This window comes from Amblyomma mixtum, chromosome 4, assembly GCF_055824585.1.
Source record: "Amblyomma mixtum isolate Tamu chromosome 4, ASM5582458v1, whole genome shotgun sequence".
Classification (NCBI taxonomy): domain Eukaryota; kingdom Metazoa; phylum Arthropoda; class Arachnida; order Ixodida; family Ixodidae; genus Amblyomma; species Amblyomma mixtum.
The window spans coordinates 68667372-68691574 of record NC_143015.1 but is presented as its reverse complement, the minus strand read 5'-3'; the positions used below and the strand labels follow the sequence as shown (position 1 = coordinate 68691574).

At 48.2% G+C, this 24203-nt stretch overlaps 1 protein-coding gene across 1 annotated transcript in view; it reads left to right on the top strand.

Annotated features, from left to right (window-relative positions):
• Positions 1–567: 567 nt before the first annotated feature.
• The window catches only part of LOC149346781 (uncharacterized), a 30121-nt gene continuing 6485 nt past the window's right edge, over positions 568–24203 (top strand). The window contains exons 1-9 of the mRNA XM_089541423.1: positions 568–589; positions 656–772; positions 4097–4143; positions 4671–4709; positions 6837–6875; positions 9632–9728; positions 10853–10986; positions 20020–20067; positions 23274–23309. Of these exons, the coding sequence (XP_089397549.1) occupies positions 568–589; positions 656–772; positions 4097–4143; positions 4671–4709; positions 6837–6875; positions 9632–9728; positions 10853–10986; positions 20020–20067; positions 23274–23309 (579 nt within the window). The remainder of the gene's footprint in view (positions 590–655; positions 773–4096; positions 4144–4670; positions 4710–6836; positions 6876–9631; positions 9729–10852; positions 10987–20019; positions 20068–23273; positions 23310–24203) is intronic.

Below are 24203 nucleotides of genomic sequence, written 5' to 3'. Positions count from 1 at the left end.
AAAAACACCACCCAAATATTTCGGTCGTCAGAGCGTAATTTCTGTATAGTTTTCTACCAGAAACTTGTACGAACAACAGAAATGTTTGTAGCAACAACAAAACTCTGTGTAGGCACAACAGAAACGGGCTGCAGAACTACATACTAGAGAAGTACTACAGAACTACCGACTACAGAAATACTGCAGAAAAAACAGCCGTGCTTCTGAAAACTACTACAGAGGAGGAAAGTCTGTCGTTACGAGAGATACGAAATATTTCGTAACCGCAACGGTATCTGAAAACTAAAAAAATATTTCGTGGTGGTTCTGCCACAGCTTTATCGTTTTATTCGACTTAGAATTTCTTTTGAATCCGTTTAAAACAATAATATTTTGTGCAATGCGCTTCGCTCATTGTTCTTTCTCCCTTAGGTGCCGCAGAGGAAACACCACCCACCGACGCTACCGAGGCGAAGGCGTATGTCTCTTCAATGTCGACAGAGGTGGTAGTGCTCACCTTGAGGCCCATGCTGCCCTCAGCCACTACAACCAAGCGCCTCCCTGTGCCATCCGGTAAGTTGGACGGTGATGTCTCCCCGTCGCTTCAGCGGTTGTTGAGCGTGTAAGGAAAAATATTTCAAGGATTGCGAAGAGCTTATTGAATTTCGCCCTTTAGATACTACCGAGGGCGCTTCAGCCAGCGATGGTGCCGAGACGGAGCCGGGTACTTCTACAGTGTCGACAGTGCCCTCAACAACTGTCACTATAAGCACGCTACCTCCTCTTCCGTCTCGTAAGTGCAGTAATGTGTTCAACATGCTACAGAAAGAAAAATTAAGAAATCGGTCGGCAATTTTGCATTAATGACCAGTCGCCTTTTTAAAAGGTACGACACTCTCAAGTGGTCTTCGATTCAATCGGAAGTTTTCGTGACAGCCGAGACTCTCCAAACACCACAAAAGAAGTTCGCAATGGCTTAGACTTAGTACTGCAAAAACACATTCATTAAATTATCAGGCACGAACATGTTTTAGGCTTCAACTCTAAAAGGAAAGCTAATGATACCGTGTGTAGTAAATTCCACTTCTGATACTGGCAAGTATAAAACGTTTTGCACACTTTTTAAACCTGTTTTGAAGAACAAGCTGTTTAAACAAGCATTAACATTTCGTGCAATATCAATCAAACCAGTCTATGGCGGTCGATGAATCTCCATTCAATGTTACTTTTTTCAACATTGTCCTTGCTATCGCTCAGGTGACTGCAAACTTTACTAGGGTCATATTTAAGAAAAATAAAAACCAGGTGGAAAAGTACAAATCCTATGATTCACGAACGGCGCACTAAGGAATTTTGTAAGCGTACTAATAAGACGGACTGACGGTTGTTTTTCTAGGGCCGTTTCAGTTTACGCTCACTTGAATAATCTTATGCGTCATCCTAGGTGTGTACTTGTGAACTTGTTTGTACTTATTTGGCACGAAGGCATTTATAGACCACCGACAGAATTAAAAAATCGCTCCCACAGCTTACAGACATCATCATTAGTATCAAAAGTTGAAGAAGTTTCCATATGTTCAATCACTACTGCCTAACCATACCTTCAAAAGTACTTGGAAAAGCATACGTGACTGATTCAGAATTACCGCATTTCATGAAAGCGGTCTCAGCACACACCTTTCATATTGAAATTAGCTGTTAACCCTATTTTTTCACTTTGAAAATGAGACACACGACCCTTTAGTTTAACAAGGTTGTCGCGCGTGGCGTCTGTAGCATCAAGATAAATGAGGGACCCCGCAAAAAATTTCATGTAAAGCAATCCAGGCTCAGGAATTTTATGTACGAGGACGCATAACCGACTCTTTTAAAAGAACGACCAAGTCGCCACCGCTAGAGGCCTTCTACTTGCGAACAACCTTGTAATGACTAGGAAGCACTTGGTCATGGGCCAAGCCTTCATGCAGCCAAGTTTATGAGAGGACTGTTATGTGAGGGTCACACTCCAGGAGTTTAATTTCAAGTGAGTCTTCCTTGTTTTTAACCGCTGTGTGTGTTAATATTTCAATTCTTAGACACTTTTTACTATATTTCATCTACTCATTCTAGCATACCAAGCTATTCATGTTAGTGTACAAAAAGCTGTAGTAAATTGATCGCTCACGTTTCTGGCCTGCGGTTTCGCGACTGAGCAATACTTCGCATCAAAGGATCAAGGACCGGTTTACTGTTATGCACCCGTGTTTTTGAACACTCACTTAATAATTTTTGGCAGTCCCAGAAATAATGTACCTTATTAATGTATGACTAATTAAGCAACAAGTAATTCAGTTCTTTGTTATCACTTTTTGACTTAACACTTTCCCACAGTTTCTTTCTTACATCAAGCACTTTGCATGAAAAATCTTCACGAATTAAATAATCTTTGCCCTTTAGTTTTTCTCCTCTACCAAGCAACGCAGTTTTATACGCAGTGGCTAGAACATTAAAATTAGAGAACGCGTTTTGTCATATACCGGCTTACTTCACCTATGCTTTCGCTCAATTGGTATACGGTAGAATTCTAAAATATGTTACGAAATCATTTTATGTTCTTTTTTTCAAGCGATTTAGTCGTGTTCACTACAGTTTCCGGGACGCCTTAAACGATCAGATTTGATTTCCTGCTATGATTTTCGAGATGGCCTAATCTTGCTTCGAGCCTTTCAATCGCTGTAGTCATCGTATTATTTTGTTCTTACCCGGAAGGCTTCCAAACTTCGACGGGGCATCTGATATGGTCTCTATATAAGTAGTCAGCTCTCTTTTATATACTTTACATCAAATCTAATATCCTTCAGTTGTCGTAAAGTTTTGGTTATGTTAGGGCCTGGTTTCGAGAGAAGATTCTTCTCCCAGCAATAATAATTTCCTGAGAGAGAACGTTGGATCTAGTAGCAAGCAACAAAGCCGCGAGTAGAGCAGCACCTGTAGAATAGCCTACTCCGGCCGGTATCAGCTTTCTTACTTAAACACGATAACTAATGTAGAGCCACTGCATGCTTTAATTTAGTGTATGACATATACACTTCACACTTCTGTCTATATTATTTTGATAAGGTTCCTCAACTTCCTGAAAGTGAGAATTAGAGTCACTGCTGCGACCCGCACTGGGAGAATGCGAATGCATCGATGCCTCCTCGGCACTCGTCGCCTCTCTTTGCCTCTCTTTATCATGTTCTTTTTGTTGGTTAATCTAACTACTGAATTAGCGTAATTATCTTAAGCTTTCATGAAAGATAAATTTATTTACTCTATTTATACCTTCTTTTATCTCAGTCAACCGTTTTGGCTTTCCAAGTTTGGCGCTGTGGTTGCTTTCCCGTCCACTTACTGTATCTCCGTCCAGCCTCTTCAACCGTCCAGCCTCTTCAACCATCCAGTGGTTTCTGCTGATAATTAATCAAGTAATTAATTATGTCAATGAAACTTTTTGTTCGAATAATGATCACGCATCAAATACATTTCACTTCAGTTCAAACTTTATTTTCACTCCTTGGTGTATTTTCCCACCATTTCGCCGTCCACGGCTGTTTTCCCGTCCACTCACTATATCGACGTATACAGTGTTTCGATGTTTTTCGACAGTTTTGGCTGTAATTCATTAGCTAATCATCGTACTGACATATCTTTTTTTGCGCAGCATCCTCACACCATCCTCTATCGATCACAACCATTCGTTTGATGCTACCCCTTCCGAGAACGTCACAGCTGCTGCGGATACGTTTTGGGGACACGTTTTGGTGACACGACCCTGCCGACATAGCCTAGAAACGCTTTCGCATTGCATTAAAAAACTCGGCTACGTTTCTTGCAGACCATCGTGATGATCGTATTTTCTTTTATTTGTAGTTGGCCCGTGTTTTTGTAAAAGATGTCTTGTTTTCTACCCAAGTGAAGGGTGGGAAACTTCTCACACGCAGGACAAAAAGAAATAACAGTTCTCAAAGAAAATGCAGTGCTCTCCCTGACGACTATGTTTTGCAGTCCTACGTCGGCTCAAGTTCAATTTTTTTCGAGAGTGAATACATTTCTCTTTTCGGAATTCGCTACCTATTTCTTCGCATTATCTTTCCAGCCTCCTGCATCAACATCACCCTCAACAACATACTCGACATCGGAAATGTGAGACTCACGTTCATGCGGTCTGCGCATCTTTCACGCTAGATAACACAGAAAAGTTTTCAGTAAAAGATAAAATATCCAAACAGTTCACCGCTTTTGTATAGCGACAAGTGTAAACACTTTGTCAGATTTCTGATGCATGAGGATGTAACGTTAGAGTGTGGGTTAATAAGCAGAAGTTTAAACAAAATTTGCTACAACAGAAAAAGGTAGGTAAGAAAAGAAATAACACCACAAAAAAGTCAACATAGATTGTGGATAACGCGTCTAATACTTAACAGAATCTTTCATAAAAGTCAAAAAGAGGTACAGAAAGTACTGATAGGGTCGCAGCATGTCTGGTACGCTGCTAAGAGCGAAGAGGGGTGTCCATCCCGTAGAGTTATAAGCACGAGAAAAAATGTATTGGTATGGTTATGGAAGCAGTGCGTTAACTGCACCATGACTATGTAGTTTTTGCTTTCTTTTTTCAGGTATGGACTGAAACAGCGCCTCTATATGTTTTTGGTGCTTTTGTTCTGTTTCAGTGCGTGGGCACTTCAACAAACTTCTGCGGTAGTACAAGCGTAAGTTTTACCGTTTTGGGACTAACAATCTGCCGAGCTGCCTCCGTGTTCTTTTTAATTCAGTGTTTTTTTTTTTCAAGCGTTGACTAGTAAGCCAGTCAGTCTGTCAGTGAATAAGTCGGACAGTTGATCGGTCGGTCGGTCGGTCGGTCGGTCGGTCGGTCGGTCGGTCGGTCGGTCGGTCGGTCGGTCGGTCGGTCGGTCGGTCGGTCGGTCGGTCGGTCGGTCGGTCGGTCGGTCGGTCGGTCGGTCGGTCGGTCGGTCGGTCGGTCGGTCGGTCGGTCGGTCGGTCGGTCGGTCGGTCGGTCGGTCGGTCGGTCGGTCGGTCGGTCGGTCGGTCGGTCGGTCGGTCGGTCGGTCGGTCGGTCGGTCGGTCGGTCGGTCGGTCGGTCGGTCGGTCGGTCGGTCGGTCGGTCGGTCGGTCGGTCGGTCGGTCGGTCGGTCGGTCGGTCGGTCGGTCGGTCGGTCGGTCGGTCGGTCGGTCGGTCGGTCGGTCGGTCGGTCGGTCGGTCGGTCGGTCGGTCGGTCGGTCGGTCGGTCGGTCGGTCGGTCGGTCGGTCGGTCGGTCGGTCGGTCGGTCGGTCGGTCGGTCGGTCGGTCGGTCGGTCGGTCGGTCGGTCGGTCGGTCGGTCGGTCGGTCGGTCGGTCGGTCGGTCGGTCGGTCGGTCGGTCGGTCGGTCGGTCGGTCGGTCGGTCGGTCGGTCGGTCGGTCGGTCGGTCGGTCGGTCGGTACGTCATTTTATTCTTTACACAAGCATTCGTCTCATGTAGCAGGCTACCACGTAGTCGGTCTGTCGGTGAGTCAGCCATTTCTTTATATAAGTATTCGTCTTATGCAACGGGCTACCCCGCAGTTACGAGAGTGTAACATTGTGCGTCCGAAATATTTTTCTGTTATATGGTCTTGGTGGACTGGACTGTTCTAATAATCGGGCTTTTAGCCCAAAAGCACTAATACGCTCACCAACACCGAACTTACATGCGTGCCATCTTGTGCCGTTGCCTAGCAACCCGAGTTACTCGCGTAAGTTCGGAGGAGTCTCGCGAGAGCTGCACAAGCGGCTGCTCGGCAAGAACAGCATGGGTCGCACGATACCTACGGCTGGCTGTGATTGGAACAGCCACCTTCCAGTACAGTGGCGCATCTTTTAACCGCTGCGCCACTGCGCGGGTAGTGGTTTGAGGACCCGCCGCTATCCATTAATGTTATTCAGCTAGAATTTTCAGTTCTGCATATATAGTCATTAAGCCTCTAATGATAGCACGTTATACCGTTAAGGCGGAGCTGACGTGCTCCTCGAACTGAAGAATGAACATCTGCTTTCGCGCGTCTACTCGGTTGAACTTCGTTCGACCCCTACCAATTTCATCAGTGTCAATTTGAAGCGCTTGGTTACTTTTTTATTACAGTTAACAAAAGAACGTTTCTTTTTCCTTTTCCTTGTCTAAAAGAGGGGTTGCCCAAAATACAGTTTCAGGAGTAAAAGTATATGTGGTTATGCAATGGCTTGTCCGCTCTCGTACCGGCGGGTCGTAGTATCGAACTTCTTGAAACTGTACGAATGTTATTAGACTAAGCTTTGGTTTGGTTTGGTTTACGGGGTTTAACGTCCCAAAGCGACTAAGGCTATGAGAGACGCCGTACTGGAGGGCTCCGGAAATTTCGACCACCTGGGGTTCTTTAACGTGCACTCACATCGCACAGTACAGGGCCTCTGAAATTTCTCCTCCAAAGAAATTCAACCGCCGCGGCCGGGATCGAACCCGCGTCTTTCGGGTCAGCAGCCGAGCACCATAACCGCTGAGCCACCGCGGCGGCAGACTAAGCTTTGTATAAGAGGACGGCCTGAAGTCACTTTTCAACCAGCCGGTGCTATTTCGCTCATCTCGACCGGCCGCAAATGTGAAGAAACCAGACTCTTCATTTATTATATGTCTCGCTTGGGACGACTCGTTTATAGCTGACACATTAAGCGGCGGCCATGGCTGTCCTGTTTCATAGATACAAAGTCTGTTTCACCCTGCGTTAGTAAATATTAAGCGCATGTAAAGGTTTATACGGAACTAATTAAGCATATTTGCAGCTAGTATGCAACCCCAATTCTCTGTTCACGTTTATGACTGCAGGCGATCGGAACCACTCAAGGAATAATTGAAGTCACCAAAGTAAGTTTCGACATTTTCTTGCGTTCTGTTCTTCCACTTCTCGCCGCTTTGTACTCATTTGAGTCGGTAACGCAGGTGTAGTCGGCAAGAAAATATTTTGTTTTCATTTCCGTCGGAATATTGCACTTTGCTGTTCAAAGCTTGTGTTTTCCGGACGTTTTAAAGTAAGTGTCTTTGCCATTAGATTTCTTCACTGTCGGCAGGGGTCACTTCCAGTCCAGCCGGCCAGCGGTGATTTTCGGAGATTATGGTATCACTCGGCTTAATTTCCGAGGACGACTGAAGAACCTACCGCCTAGGCTATTTGGTATTTTGTATTGAATTGGAGAGCACTAAGTTTGCAAAAGAGCACTGAAATTAAAGGTTACGAACCACCCTGTTAAGAAAAACCACCGTGATAAGCAAAATCGAAAAACATATAAGTCCTGAAATAACAGAGGCCACATCTATTGCAACAATGAAAGAGCACAAATATGTCAGCACTCCGTCCATTTCACCGACCAAGAAAGAATCTTCATATCTGAAATCAAATAGGCAAGAAAGCAAATGACCCAATCCCAGCCATTCGCTCCTGCTATAGTTGCCAGTTGTACCACTCCACGTCCTCTCCTCCGCCCCCCAGAATTGTTTTACTTAAAGCCCCTTCCGCTCTTAAAAATTTCTCATCATCATCAGCCTGATTAGGCACACTGCAGGGCAAAGGCCTCTATCATATCTCTCCAATTAACCCTATGTCGTGACACCTGCGGCCACCATATCCCCACAAACTTCATAATCTCGTCCTCCCACCTAACTTTCTGCCGCCCCCTGCTACGCTTGCCTTCATTCGGAATCCACTCCGTTACCCTTAAGGACCATCGGTCATCTTGCCTTCGCATTACATGCCCTGCCCAAGCCCGTTAATCTTCCTCTTGATTTCGACTAGGATGTCATTCACCGGCGTTTGTTCCCTGACCCACTCTGCCCTCTTCCTGACTCTTAACGTTACACCTATCGTTTTCCTTTCCATACATGGCTGCGTTGTCCTTAAGTTGAGCCCTTTTCGTTATGCTCAATGTTTCAGCCTCATATGTGAGTACCGCTAATAGGAAGCAGTGATATACGTTTCTCTTGAAGGGTATTGCTAAACTGCCGTTCTTGATTTGGGAGCACCTGCGAAATTCACTGCAACCCATTATTATGCTAGTTATTTCACTGTCGTGATCCTGATCTCTGGTGGCTATTTGCCTTAAGTAGAATATAACCATACCGCTTCAAGCATGTCGCTACCAAATGTAACTGCTTTTCCCTTCTGAGACTGTTGAGCGTTACTTTAGTATTAATCAAATTAATTTTTGACCCCCCGTTCTGCTCTGCAGGTTGAGCTTAGTGATCATGCTTTGCAGCTCAGCCACTGTGTGACTTAGCAAGGCAATGTCATCAGCGAATCGCAGACTGCCAAAGTATTCTCCCTTAACTCTTTTCCCCAACTGCTCCCATTTCAGGGCTCGGAATACCTCCTGTTAGCAGGCGGTGAATAGCATTGACGATATCGTGTGTCCTTGCCGGACACCTTTCCGTATTGGAATTCTATTGCTGACTTTATGCAGAACTATGGTAGCTGTGCAATCTTTATAAATATATTCCAATATTTTCACATAACACTCTTCTACACCCTGACTCCGCAATATCTGCATGACAGGTGAGGTTTCCACTGAGTCAAATGCTTTCTCGTAATCAATGAAGGCTATATATAGGGGTAGTTATATTTTGCACATTTCTCTATCACCTTACTGGTATTGTGAATATAGAACATTGTCTGGTAACCTTTACCATAGCCTAGCTGATCATTTGTTTTCTGTAAATCTAGGTTTGCCCTGGATCTATTACCGATTACCTTAGTAAATACCTTATTGGCCACGGGCAGTAAGCTGATCGGTCTATATGGTTTTAAGTCCTTGACCTTTCATTTCTTACGGAACAAGTTTGTGTTAGCGTTTTTCCAAGTTTCTGTTTAACTGAAGGTGATAAGGCATTGAGTATACATGGTGGCTAGTTTTTCTAGCACAATCTTTCCTCCATCCTTCAACAGATCTGCTGTTATCTGATCCTCACCAGCTGCAGCTGGTAAGGATCATGCTCACCAATGCAAGCCTTCATATAGATCATGTGTTTCCTCAGCCAGAGGCTGAATTAACTTAACACATAAGAAAAGATCTTTGGCGCCTGCGGTGGTTTTCAATGCCTATTTAGCACTTTAAGCGGTCGCTAAGATTTTTCTTGATGTCTTTCTGTATTTCGCCATGATCTCGCTTTTAAGCTATACTGCTGTTAAGGAAACAACAGGTAATTCTCGTTGCACCGTTAGTTCACCAGTCAGCTTCCGGCTTTGACCAACATTCCTAACAGTACCGTTAAATGCGACAGAAAAGAGGGTGAGATTATTATCAAGAGGTATTCCACACGTTGACGTCAACAGGGAAAAATTACGTTGATGTGTTTTTTGCTAAAGATTCACAGTTCAGCGTTGAAATTTTACAATTTTTGGTTTACGTTGTAGTGTTATCGTACGCCACTGAAAAGCGTAGTGACTGCAGAACAGAACCTTGCGGCACGGGGTATTATCTTCGCTAGAAACAACATTTTGTACACCCATAAAACTCAATCTCAAATTCTTCCTTGAAACCTCAATGTTCTGCATCGCTTCTATGCTGGAAGTTAAGCGAATGACAGCGGACTTATATCGAGAAAAATCCGTCGTGGCGTTCTTCTTGCAGTGCGTCATTCAGGGAATATACCAGCACGGATCGCCTCAAGGAACCATCAGCGCCTTGAAGCCTCTGCTGCTGATCATAGCGAACCGCGGCATTCCTAGTGAGCACACTGCAATTTTTTTCCTTTTAATATTGGGTGAATTCTTTGATCCAAAGAGCCAACTTATTTTGGTAGAGTAGCCGAGAAAGTAATATTGCCATGTGCCTACCACCACGCAGCCTCCGCGCGTAGTCGAAACGACGACAAAGCTGCGGTTGGCTCGAGAGGCACGCTCGGGCTAGACCTGGCCCTAGGATTAAAAGGACCGACCTTATTCGTGGGTTCTCCCCTATGCCTACCTACAAGGCTCCATTTGGGTCGCGGCAATATTATGCAAGCACAAGCTACAATAGACAGCTCTTTTTCAAAGATCTTATTTTGTCATCAATCTCCTCTTTTATTTATTTATTTGAAATACCTTACACGCCGCGGCCTTCGCACCGACCACACGAGGCAGATGATTGTGCGAATCCGTTTGCTTTTACATAAATCTATTCTTTATTCTCTGTGTTAAAGTCAACGTATAAATAAGATCTCAGACGACTTGGAGGTTCGAAGTTTCTCCAAATGCTGAACGTCGATGTGTTCATTCAATCAAAAGTGCTAGCAGTTAGGAGCAATGAAGTGGCTCATGACGAATATAAATTTGATGGTATAATTTGTAGTTTGCAGTTTTTTTGCGTCACATTTCGGGATTGTCGTGTATTGGATGTTTACGGGAAGAGGGAACTTGCAAACCATCCATGAACTGCAAAGTTTCAGAGATATTATCAAAAGTCATGTCACAGGGGACACTTGGTATATGTAATTAAAATACCGAACAAATGCCCAATGCAACGCTAGGCATTGTGTACTTAGCTGACCCCCGTAAGCAGTAATAATCACAGAGGACGTAGGAATGATTTTCGTTTTTCTCAATAGATGATATTTTATCATTACTGTTAATATTGTTATTATCATTATTATTACTGTGGTTGTTGGCGCCGTTGTCTTCGTTATTGTTGATGTAATTGTTACTGTGTCTGCCGCTGAGGCGTACAATTTTCATCAAATCAGCCAGCGCAAGCTTAGTATGTCCTTAGTTTCACGCTTCCACTTTTGTACCGGGAACAAAATAAGCAGAAGTATTGGACTGCTAATATGCTAATATTTCTTCTTTCTCTAAATCGCACGTAATACTGAAGCCGGTATCAACCTAGGGGTTCTGGGTAACTACGAGCTCTGCAATGCAAGTGGCTGCCTCAGCTTCCTCGTGAAGAACGACTCGTGTGTTGGCTCGATCAACATTGGGCTGCCTGACGTTGGAGAGCTAAGCTCGGTAAAAACCCTTCGTTATTATATGCGAGCATTACTAAGATTAGAGAGAGTTTATAATCGTCTAATCCTTAGTTCTTCTGAACAGTCTTGATTATCAGGATCATCATTAGGGCTACGTCAAGTTTGATCAACACTAAGCTGCCCACTGCTGAACTCATTGGCTCGGTAAAATATTGCCCGTACGCCTTCCGCCGGCCCTAGATTTCGCTGGCGCACTCAGTATTTGACCAATAATCACTTCTATATCATCATCTTCATTATAATTACCCCGGCTGGGTGAACTGCAGAAGAAAAAAATTGGTTGTAGTTTAGCTCTGGTTCAACCTGGAGTAACGCGAGAGCTCCGCCGAGCCGACACCTCTCCCCTTCTCCACTCCTCCTCCCCCCCCCCCCCCACTCTACACGGCGCATGCGCACAGCTGTTGCCGCTCGGATTCGCTGATTCGCTGGCGCTCCACTAGCTCCACGCCGCCGACATCAGCAGCTGCTCCGTAACACGTGACTATTCTAGTTCACTATACACGTGACCAACGAGCTCAAGGCCACGGCGCCGCCACGGAGCTCAAGTAAAGCCCCTCGATAATTTGAAAGTAGCGACACTCTCCTCCACTCCGGCGTTTTCCTCCTCGAATATCCTCGCCCGCCGGAGGCGCGCGCTGCACTGTTGGCTGCACACGCCACGCTTTTTTGGCCATCGCTCGCTCGCCGTCCGGGCAGTTAGCTGACACATGCGCGCGCTCTTTAGTTCGCGCTTTTTCCACACTCTATTATTGAATAAAAACACGAGAAAGACATGCGACACGCGTGATTATCACGAACCACATAAATTAGCGTCTCGTACGCGCAATGAAATTGCCAATTACGAGCGCTTGCGGCACGAAAAAAACCACTTGCTGCATATATCTCACATTCTTTTTGACTTTTCAATACCGTCTGTCTCAACACGGCATAGTATATGAAGAATAATATTTACAATATATTTGAACACTCCTGAATATTTTCAGCATACCAATGTTAAGTTAAATGTAGATTCACTTCGAACTAATTATCGTGGAAGTACAGTTTATGAAGTTCTTCACGAGTGGAGTTTCAGTAGTGCGATGGTTGCTGGGAACAAGCAGGGGCATTTGCTTCGATGGCCGTCCTAAAATTTTTCATTAAGGTTCAGTCTGAGTTTGGCACCACGCAGTGCACATGCAATGGCTTAATCGTTTTTTTGTCGAGAATTTTCGCGGCGGCTTGAAAACGAATATGAACTTTTTTCTATTAAGCATGAAACGACTTCAGCTCCCGCTGTCGGCGACCTTGAGGTGATGTCGAGCCGACGCCAAGAGCCAAAGATCCGCGCACCGATTTTCCGTCATCCAAGGAAAGTGCCCGCACCCCAAAATTACCCCAAAATTTGGCCCTCTCAACCACCGAAATTTGACCTTCTCCGAATTTCATCAAAATTGGTGTCAAGCCTAACTTTAATATGACCAATTCAATGGTGAGCTCCAAAATTAGGTGGGCTATCCCAAAATTTGTCTCTCTGGAACCCGTGCATTTGACGTCGTCCATATTTGACCAACATTGGGGTCCAACCTAATTTTACTATGGGAAACTCAGTGTTGCCTCCCAAATTTAGGTAGACCACCCACAAAGTTTGGCACACTTGGGTATTTTCCACCCACATTCTATTCCTTTTTAAATCCGCTTAAAGAGGTGTTACGTTAGGAAAGAAAAAACTGATAGCAACGACCGTGACAAAACCCAAGAGAAAGTTATAGGGTCTTAGCAATTTGGTCAGCCACAGTCAAGGCTATCCTAAAGCAAGTGCCAGACTAATATCAGTCTTGAGTATAAATACAGTCACAATATGACACACAATCTTTCAGATGCAATGTTTACTACAGATGAGTCGTGTAGTTTTACGCCGAAAATATACATAAAAACCACGAATAAGCCAGGTGTGGACATCTGTCAACCGTTGGGTGCAGTCCTCAAAACAAAACACAGAAAACAAAAACATACTAAGGGATTTGAAACAGCTCAGATGTAGGCCTATAGTTTTTGAGCGGATGATGTATTCAACAAAAGGCTGCGCGACCGTGCTCAACTAAAGCAAATGATCACAAACTGTAGAAGTGAATATACAAAAATGGCATGCATTGAATATTTGCAATACTTGAGTACATTCAGGCAAGAATGGAAAGCACTAAAGTGATTAAAAAATGTACTTATGTGAATGCAATATGAGGTCTTTTCCGAGAATGTGGCATTGATAATCTCACCTTGTAGAAGCGTAAAGGTTCAGCAAAACAACAAATAAGCGTAGATCGTTAGACAAGTTGCATTCATAAAAAAAAATCTAGGTTAAATTTCGCTCGGGACATGCGCCGCATTACTGCGATGTGCATCATTACCAGAGGTTCGAAAAATTTACCGCACCGCGGATACCGCTGCACACATACCAACACTTTAGCTTCCACACTTGCTAACACATGCACACACATTGTATGCATCAGCCGCCGCTATTATAGCACGTTGAGCGGAACCATGAAGTGACAACAATAACACGCATAACGACGCAAAATGATCAGTGAATTAAGTGAGGTTGTTGGCTTTGTGATGCGCATGCATGCAGTTTCAGTATGCACAGTCGCTTGGACGAAATGCACAGTTGCTCGCAGAGGTGGGCACTCTTCGTCGGGGTAAAGTTCTTGCGGCCGATGTTGTGCAGCCGCTTTCTTCTTATAATGCTGTCTTTCTTGCCGCTCGGAAACGTGAAAAAATCAAAGGCTTTTTCACGCCGGCTTGTGCACTGAAATGCGCAGCAACTCGGCATAGTGCTGCGCTAAAAGAGCGCGAATAACGCGAAGTGCAAGCGCGCAATGCCAGGGAGCTCGGTCGTAGCAGCGGCGGCTGGCTAAAAAATGGGACCGACGAAAAATGAAAACACAAAAAGAGCGAACTTTCCGCGCGCTTTTCCCCGGAGACGCCCGCGGAGCCAATCACCGTTGAGAAAAGCGCCGATGGGAGAGGTGAGAGAGGAGGATCGGCGAGGGTGCGCGGCGCGGCGGCATAGTTCACAGAAAGACGCTACTTTCAAATCATCGAGGGGCTTTAGGCTCATGGGGTGCTACGCTGAAGGCTCGAAGAGATGGCGTAGTGTAGCTTTCGCTACCAAAATATCTCGCGAGTAATCTTCCGTGAATTCTGCCATGAAATAGGATGGGATGGGTAACTGTGGCTGAGCACATCATCTGCTTGCCTACAGCCACTGTCTACGCTTTGTTCATTGCGGATTCCACTCTCACTCACACCGGGACACTGCCAAGTGGACACTAACTGCGCAGAGAACATAAGCGCTGCCTTAATTTCAAAATGAGCGTTTCAAGAGAGCCAAAACTGAGAGGCTAAAATGCTGAAAATTGTTGGTGCAAAAGGAGCGTACAGCATTCATTTTTTCGTCATCGGTATGCCATATACAAGCTGCTTATATACGACGACACCTGCCTGTCTGGCAAATGAAATTTCGTCGAAAACTTCCGAAGCAAGCAGGCTTACGCCGCGATAACACTCACTCAATGTTCTCGGTGCAACCCTTAACACAGCTTGGACGCACCTCGATTTAACGAACTTAGCAGTTTAGCGAGCACGTTACTACTCTCTCCTAACTGGCGCCCAACGTGATAAGTCATTGGCGCTTACGCCTTTGATGACACATTAGCCGAGCAGGTCGCCTTGCCGATCACGCTTGCGCACCATGTCTACCCCCAGCGGGGCACTCGGCAGCTACATGTCGGCTCCCTACGGAGTTGTAGCGTCGTTTGATCCGCTGGCTGCTGTTCCTTCGAATAGCCAGACACCGTGGTTGGCCGCGGCCCCCGTTGGGGTTTACGGCGCCACAACCCAAAATGTCGACCACGCGGCTCCCATTGGAGCTGTATCGGAAGCACCCTGCGGTGCATCCGCTGGTCACATGCCTCAGCTGTGCACGCTTTCCGCCCAGTGCGAAAGCAGTTCGTGTCACGCTGCCGCAACCGGCAGTTTCGAACAGCAGCAGCCGTGCCCCGCGAGCAGTCAATTCGGCTCTGGGAACGGCGAGGCGCTGGCCCGGTTCCCTGTGGAAACCACGCCGCTCATCGAACTAGGAGCCTTGCCTCCCTCGTTCGTGCAGCCCGCCCAAGCCTCCACTGAGGCAGGGGTGCAGTGCGCTCAGTTGGCTGATGCGGCTCCGCGAGCCTGCGGGTCGGCTGGCGCGCTGGGCTCTCCTGATACAGCATTACGACTTTTCGGTGCAGTATCGAAAGGGGAGCACAAACGTGGTAGCTGACGCGCTATCCCGTGCCCCACTCGCCAGCGGCGCCTTGACGCCTGTAGGCGGAGGGGGCGAAACAGCGGACGAGCCGCCGGGCGGCAAGGAGGGGGAACCCGCAAACGGGTTAACCCATTCCGCTAACCAGGCGAGCAGCGCTTCGCAAAGCGGACGAGAGGCAAAGCTCTTCGTGAGCGCCTCGGAGTTTCCGACGCGAACGGAAATTTTGGCTGCAAACCTGAGTGGGGACGAGACCAGGCTCCCCTCTGGGATGACTGGAATCGTTTTCAGCCGTAAAGAGCTACTGAAAGCCCAGCAAAATGACCCCTTTTGTCGCGAGGTGAGCGACGGTCTCAGGGAGACGGAGCGCCGTGACGCTACTGGTATTGTAGCGGGCGCAGGGGGGCAGAAGCCAGCGTGTGTCGCGGCGAACCCCGGGGATTCATATTTGCTGCACAATGACGGGCTCGTGCTGAAGTACATAGCCACCGATGACGAGTCCATCGACCCGTTCAAGGTGGTTATCCCCAAAAGTCTGAGAGGCGCACTGCTGCGATTCTCTCATGACGAACCACTGGCCGGTCATCTGAGTGGCTCCAAAGTTTTTGCAAAACTGAGTCAATCGGTGACGTGGCCCGGCATGAAGCGTGACATTTTCCGCTATTGCCGTTCCTGCCATGTCTGTCAAGCGGTGAAGTCACGGGGCGGCAAGCCGCCTGGAATGATGAAACCAATTGACAGTGTGCGTCCGTGGCAGATGGCCACCTGCGATTTGATGGGGCCTTTCCCCAGGAGCAAGCAGGGGTTCATTTACCTGATGGTAGTCGCTGACCACTTTTCCAAATGGGTTGAGTTGTACCCCCTTCGGAAAGTGTCAGCACGAGCGGTGCTGGATAAACTCCAGGAAGTGTTCTGTCGGTTCGGCTTTCCGGAAAGACTGATCACGGACAATGCGTCCTATTTCACCGCTCGGGTGTTCGGTAACACGTGCCGTTCCCTCGGAATCGAGCACTACACCACTTCACCCTACCAACCCCAGTCCAACTTGACCGAGCGAATCAACCGAACGCTCAAGCCAATGCTGGCGGCCTTTGCCGGGTGTCAAAAGGATTGGGCAGACCATTTGAGCGAGTTCGCGTTCGCCATCCGAACAGCTGAAAATCGCTCAACTGGTTTCTCTCCCGCCTTCCTCAATTTCGGGAGGGAGCTGGCGAATCCGATGTCAAACGTCGTGCAGAGCCAGCTCGGGGATGAGCAGACGCGGGCAGACTGCTCTGCTTATGCGTCGACGCTTCGGGACCGGCTTGGTCGGGCTCTCAACAGAGCAAGGCAGAGTTTGGCGGCAGCCAGAGCCCAACAGAAGGCTCAATATGACCGCAAGCACCGCCGCCTGACTTTTCAGGTGGGTGGTCTTGTCCTGAAGCGCAACCACGTTCTTAGCGATGCGAGCAAGGGGTTCTCAGCCTCGCTCGCTCCTAAGTGGCTTGGTCCGTACCGAGTGGTCAGAGTCTGGTCTCCACTCGCGTACCTGCTGGAGGATCCCCTTACGGGGAAAACCAGCCGTGCCCACATCGCAGACCTGAAGGCCTACGCGTCACGGTCTGACGAGCTTGCGCCGGTACCCATTGGTATCAAAGGCAAGCGCAAAGGCACAACTGGTGCTGCGGAACGCAAGCGTACGGAGCACCGGTACAATCTGAGGCGACGGTCACCGGTGTGATTTATGCCGGACGGCGGACTTTTCCGCAACCGAAGGCACGCAGCCTCAGCTAGCTGGCGAGCTTTCTCGTCAGGCCCTACCCAGGCGAAGCACGGTGTGTTATTTTTTTGTTGTTGTTGTTTTGGCAGCATGCTCAGTTCCAGCCTTGTGTGTTTATCAGTTTATTTATTTGTTCGCTTACGTCAGTTTCTAGCCACTTTCGTTTCCTGCTTGTACGTCTGTTTTCGTTCTAACGTACCGAGATTGTACATAGGCAACATGCGTCAGCATTGGCGTTCAGTTTTTTTTATCAGACTTGTACATAGGCAAACTTCAGCCCGCTCGTGCTTGCTCTTATCTCTTAGAAATTCTAGCCCGGCCGCGGCGGCTAGAATTTCTTTGGAGGAGAAATTCTAGAGGCCCGTGTACTGTGCGATGTCAGTGCACGTTAAAGAACCCCAGGTGGTCGAAATTTCCGGAGCCCTCCACTACGGCGTCTCTCATAGCCTTAGTCGCTTTGGGACGTTAAACCCCATAAACCAACCATCTTATCTTCTAGAAGGAATAGATTGGATTAGGTGTCGTTTGTACAGCGCGCCTTTTCTCATTTCCGGCCCGACTGTGGGTGGTTGGCTCGTTAAGGAGCCGTGTGTCGCGTTGCGAGTTTTGTGCGGCCCGTATGGAGGGGAAGTTGGCGGGGCGTTTGGGGCGATGGGGGGCGGGAAGTGCACCCTTTGACCCTCGCCTCGGCGCCTCTGGACGCTTCTGATGAGGGAATCGTTGTCGCCGACCAGCGTCCGCGCACGTGCCGGTGTATGCGTGTTTGTGGCTGTGGCTGTGTGCGCGCGTAACCATGAGCCAAGGCGACGCCTGTGAGTTGTGCCGTGTGCTTCTGCGTGAGCGCGAGGATGAGAAGGACCCCTCGCTGTGGCCAAGGTTACACATCAGGACGCCGCCGAACGTCCTCGCCCGTTTCAGCCGGCGTGAAGGGGGTGCACTAACTGTCTTGTGCCCGAACGTGATGTCGTGTCCAAGGGCGCGAGGTCAGTGCTCTGCCGCGGCCCCGTCGTCATCAACGCACCCTACATCAACGGAAAGAAGACCGCCATCAGTCGTCGGCCCTCCCAACCTGTTCAACTTGAAGTCTGCGAGCGGTGAGTCGCCGACAGGCCCACTGGGCCGCGCCACCGAACTTTGAGGCTGGCATCCACCTGTAACATAGTTGTACAGTTGTATTCACATCTTCTTGTGTACCGTGTATATAATCTGCAAGCTGTTTTGATTTACTGAAGCGTATGCAAGTGTTGTTTGCCTTGTTTTTCCTTTGTTTTTTTACATTGTTCTGGCTGGAACTGAAGTGTAGCTAGTTTTTTTGTGTATTCATTTCTTTATTTTGGAACTGAAGTGTAGTTTTTTTGTGTATTGATTTCTTTATTTTTGGCCGCGTGCTTTGCCGATGGGTAGGAGGGCATTTAAGGAGAGGGGGATGTGGGAATCCTGGCTTTGCGCCGTCGCCTTTGCGCGGCTGTGCCGGCCGCCCGCGTTGTTTCTCCTCTTTCCCTTGCTCCCGCCTCAGGCGGTGGAGAGGCGGCTGGGTGACTAATCACTGTCATTTAGCCACAGCTCCGCCCCGGCTCCCCAAGGGCCTTTGCCATTGGCGCCTTTTGGCGGGAATTCGGGACCCCGCTTTGGGCGGCCGCGCGCCGCGCGACCGTCCGAGCGGGGCCCAGAGAGAGAGATCCCTCCAAGACAGCGTAAGGTGCGTACGTTACTGTTTGTCCGTGCCGGCCTTTGCCGTTCGGACCAGTGCATACTCGAGCTCGCCCGCACGTGTCCTCTGACCTGCAGCGGCTCGAGCCTGTCCAGCGGGGTCCAGCGACCTCAGACAGGCGTACCTTGCGTTGATTGCCCACTCTCTCTCGCAACCGGCCCAACGGTCGACACGAGAGAGAGATCACAGCACTGCCGCGGGGACCCACAAACCCACAACTGGCCTGTGTCCACGTAGAAACCCACAACTGGGGCCCAACGTGGGGCCAGTTGTGGGTTTCTACGTGGACACAGGCCACCACCCACCGCGGGTTCGAGCTTCGCGCGAAGGAAGGGCCCCGATCAGCCGTCACCACACACACACTGGGACACCGATGCGGTGCACTCAACCTCCGCTGGGAGGAGAGCGATTCGCCGCAAAGAAATAGGCCTCCAAGTTCACAAAGGAGACGTTTATTCACGTCGTCCTTCAGCAGTACACACACACTCAATCGTCACCCCGTCCCGGGGGCGCGCGAGGAGCAAGGCTCCGCTGCGCGCACGAAGCGACTCGAGCAATATGCGCCGCTAGCACGCCGCTGCAGGAGAATGTCCCCGCGGCAGTGCTGTGATCTCTCTCTCGTGTCGACCGTTGGGCCGGTTGCGAGAGAGAGTGGGCAATCAACGCAAGGTACGTCTGTCTGAGGTCGCTGGACCCCGCTGGACAGGCTCGAGCCGCTGCAGGTCAGAGGACACGTGCGGGCGAGCTCGAGTATGCACTGGTCCGAACGGCAAAGGCCGGCACGGACAAACAGTAACGTACGCACCTTACGCTGTCTCGGAGGGATCTCTCTCTCTGGGCCCCGCTCGGACGGTCGCGCGGCGCGCGGCCGCCCAAAGCGGGGTCCCGAATTCCCGCCAAAAGGCGCCAATGGCAAAGGCCCTTGGGGAGCCGGGGCGGAGCTGTGGCTAAATGACAGTGATTAGTCACCCAGCCGCCTCTCCACCGCCTGAGGCGGGAGCAAGGGAAAGAGGAGAAACAACGCGGGCGACCGGCACAGCCGCGCAAAGGCGACGGCGCAAAGCCAGGGTTCCCACATCCCCCACCAATGAAAGGCGGAGTGCGTTCTCGATCAAGCGAACATTTTCATTTGACCGGCCATCGTGTTTCTTGGGTGAAACTGTAGTTTCACGTCCACCGGAAGTTTCTTGTCGCAGCCACCATTGCTTACCCAAAGCAATTCTTCTTTTGTAACTATTATCGACATCTTCTGTGTGTTTTGCAGTGCGCTGGAAGTACGACTATGATATGCACCGCTGGATCACCTACCACTGTAAGTTATCGGTTACTTTGACTCAAACATCCTTAGCTGTTGCGCTTAAGACTTTTTTGCAGCATACGATTGGGGGATAAAAGGAAGTTAGAGCTCCGCAGAAGACCAAAGAAATGACATCAAATAGGAATAAAGGAAGAAGAGAGTTGCGATTGGGTGACTAAGGAGTCATTATTGCTGCTAAAAACTTAACAATGCTGCTTTACGCTGGACAAGCAAACTATGCGGCCCGTCACTCTAGTTAACTATTCACAATAAATCTAAAGGATGCGCTTCTGTTAAGTTTTCTTTCACCTGTGCTGTCTTCCCGCGCTGCCGTACATTGAATCTCAACGCAGTTTATCGTGGGTTTCTGTGCGTCCAGCCATGTGGAACCAGTGAAATAAGAGAAACAACCAGGCCCAAAATGAGAGTGGGGCACATCGGTGTCCCGTTGTCAGCCCCTGAGGTTTGTAGTATCTAGTGAAAGCGGAAAAAGAAGCTTTCTGCCACAGATAATTTTCAGAACTTCGCGATAACCTAAATGGCCGGCTAGGGCTGTAAAGTTGAGGAGGAGGACGGTAACACTACGTAGAAAAGCAGTTCAACCTCTTTTGGCATGAATTTACCGTACTGCTCAACGGATTATTAAAATTCCCTTTACACAGGATTGTGCTATCTTGACTTTGAGACAAATAGAACCAAATAATTTAGAAAAATTTTCGGGGTATATATGGGTTCGTAGCGTAGTGTAACCCGATAAAGCCACAACGAGTCAGAATTAACGACATGTTTATTTGCACACATTTTCATTGCTCTTGTTTCCGAGTGTTACCACTGAGTACTTCGATTGGTGTGGTAGAAAAGCCAGTCATCGAAATTTTGTTTATACGATTTTTTTATACGTTAAACCCCAGTAAACAAAACCAGTTTGTATTGGTGGGTGCCTGTGAGTCATTTAGTGTTGCACCTAGTGTTGTGGCCGTAACTAGCGCCACCTGGTGTTGTGCCAACTGAACAGCTGCATAGGTTAGCAGATGATCATCTAGGTGGCGCGCGGGACTTGGACTGGACGTGGTGGCCGAGTTACCGGCATTAGGGTATGAGCGACGAGTGATCGCCATGCTGGCCGCATGTATTCCATTGTGTTAATAAACCATGTTCTCTAATTGTAACACCTAGCGAGCAAAGCCACTCGCGAAGTGAATAAATGCTGTGCTTCGAGGTGCAGCATTGTACTTCCGGGTTGCCAGCTTTCAGGGGATGAAGCTTTCCGTCACGGCTAGTTCATCTCGATAATTAGCAAGCGACAGAGAAACAGAACAAGAACCTAAAATGTAAAGAAAACACAAAAGAGGCCATCTGTACTTGCGGGATATTCATGAACGTCTTTTCATCGGCCTTCGCAAGTGAACAGGCAAAGCAAAGCAGTGTAAGTGACGGCTTTATTTTACCATAAACACTCACACTGTTCTCTAGGCGAGAATTCGCGTTACCGCAATGTACTTTTGGACGGGTTCACCTCAACTTATATTATCTCTCCAGCGCAGAACGCTGATGTGGAGAAGCAAAAAAAATTATTGAGGATTGAAACCGGTTTGCTTGGTTTAGTTTATTAAAGTTTAACGTCCCAAAGCGACTCAGGCTATGAGAGACACCGCAGTGAAGGGCTCCTGAAAATTCAACCACCTGGGGTTCTTCAACGTGCACTGACATCGCACAGTACACGGGCCCGTAGAATTTCGCCTCCATCGACATTCGGCCGCCGCAGCCAGGATTGAACCCCCATCTTTCGGGTCAGCAGCCGAGCGCCGTAACCACTGAGCCAACGCGGCGGGTTTAACCCGGTTTGTAAATGCGTTATATGTGCGGCAGCAGTTTTCCACCCCTGTGCAGCCCTGTCAGGCTACAAAGAATTCTGTTGAGACCCATGACCTAATCTTCCAATCGAAGGGCTCTCTGCTTTGCAGTGTCTGAATCTTGCCGACCTCGTATTTCGACAGCGGGCCCCGCGGAAGTCTTCCACATTAATTTCCGCTTGTGGTTAAGGACATCTGCATGTAGTCGGTGCACTCGATCTTACGCAGCTTAAACTTGTTGTCTGGCCAGTTTACACAGTTGATGATGCACCCCCTCTGCTTCTCGCTTCGCTAAGACTGCAGGGTCTGATGACTGATGCTGTTGTTGTGGTCTTTTACTTTCCGTTCACCTCGTCTTGCTCGGCGCAAAGCGCCTGGCTGGACACTAGAAGGTCCGGCGTGAAGCGAGCGCGAAGAATGTACTAAGCAAGCGTGGTAGCAATCAGCTCCGTGAAAAACACACATGGCATACCATTCAGCGCAAGTGTCATTCAGTCCTGAAGGTGTCGGGGATCGGGCCAAAAAGTTCACTCAAAAGAACGGACCCTTCTTTCGTGTTTAACAGTTAAGCGCCCCCATCCCCCTCTCCCAGTTGCCCCTAAGAGTTGGCAGCTGGAGAGGAAGCGGCGATCAAGCAGCGGGATTACTACAGAAGAACCACTCTGAGCCGCCATATTTTAGGTTTCCAGAAGCAACGGTACAAACCCTCGTTTAGTCACCGAACTACTAAGCCCCGTAACACCATAAGGTGACCAAGGGCCGTCTCCTTTTTATTCCCTCCCTAGCTTTAGATGCAATGATGGCTTTAAAGCCAAACGCGGGCCCCTAACTGTTCAGAATTTGGTCTCCCGTTCGTAGATGCCCAAGTGCCTCGTTGCAGCCATTCTTATTCAGTCGCTGAAAAGAACAGCGTCATCGAAGCCGAGTCAGAGGAAGTTCCCTGCCACACTGAGCGAGTCACGTGACCCTTCTCTGTCATCCTTGCGCACGCCGCTCACCCTAGCACCAGCTGGGCCGCAGCGTCACATGGCCCTCTGCACCTCCGCCAATCAGCGCGCGAACGCGCCTCTATTCTCCGTTCCTCCACCTTCGTCCCGACACAGGAAGCCTTTATCGCAAGGTACCCATTTAGTGCTATCGCACATAGAGCACCACAATGTTCTCTGCAGTGACTTCTTTCTGTTCCTCACCTGTGCTGCTGGATACGCTCGAGTTCCTGACGTATCCAGTTGCACAGGGGACGTATCTAGTAGCACAGGAAGAATGCGGTCCGTTCTCACGCACAAATTGTTGCTGTAGTCTATAAATACATTGGACAACAAACTACTACTCACCTTCTTACTTCTCACGGTGCTTTTCTACTCACAGACCAACTTGGTTCAGTCCACGGTGCAGTCTATTGTGGTGAGTATAACAACACTGTTCTCATACAGCTCAGCGGTCTTCTCTCCTCTCTTGAAATTAAATTATTTTTTTCATCTCCTGATGCCGGAAATTCTAAAAACTTTCCTGAAACGCCGGCGATTATGAGAGCTACATTTCGATATTCCGTCGCCTAATATCAATAAATAATTAAATAATTTAATTATCAGGATAGTTCCACGTTCTCGTACCCGTCCGCGACAGTGGTTGCTTTTTGCACGACATGAATGGACACATTACACATTAGGCAGCAAACATTGGCCAAGAAACGCAAAGTAAGGTGCACTTAAAAGGGAAACTCTCAACGTTAGGCATCGAACCTCAAATGAACACTGACGGCAACTCCATCCAACTATTGTTCACTCTCTGGACTGATATTGCACTTCTCTGGCAGAGTTTACGTTTATCCGGCACCAAAATATGCATTTAATGTCGAGAGAATAGAATTTCAAAACTCTGCCATCACTCGGTTCCCACTTGTGTTTTCCACACCGGGAAGCATTGATTGCCTCCGTTGCCGCACTGATTGCCGTCTTTAGTGTCCTCGCAATAAGATTTTGGTGCCCATGCAGGCAGTCAACTTGCAAAATAGGCTGGTTATATTACACCTGCATTTTGTTGTTTTGGTATTTTCTAACTCATGGAAGCAATGTTTTCGTAGCAGTGGTCTTTTTGTCGTTAGGCAGCTCTCGTGTATCGAAGCAGGCCAACTTCATTTTGTGCTAATTGTCGCTTAAGTATTGATTACGTTATCTGTATACTACCTGACAGTGCCGGAGATCTATTGGTAAGAATTAGCATGTGCAGTCGCTATAAAATAGTCAAGCCGATTAACATACTTCCCCGCGGGGTATGGTTCCTACATTTGAAATTTAA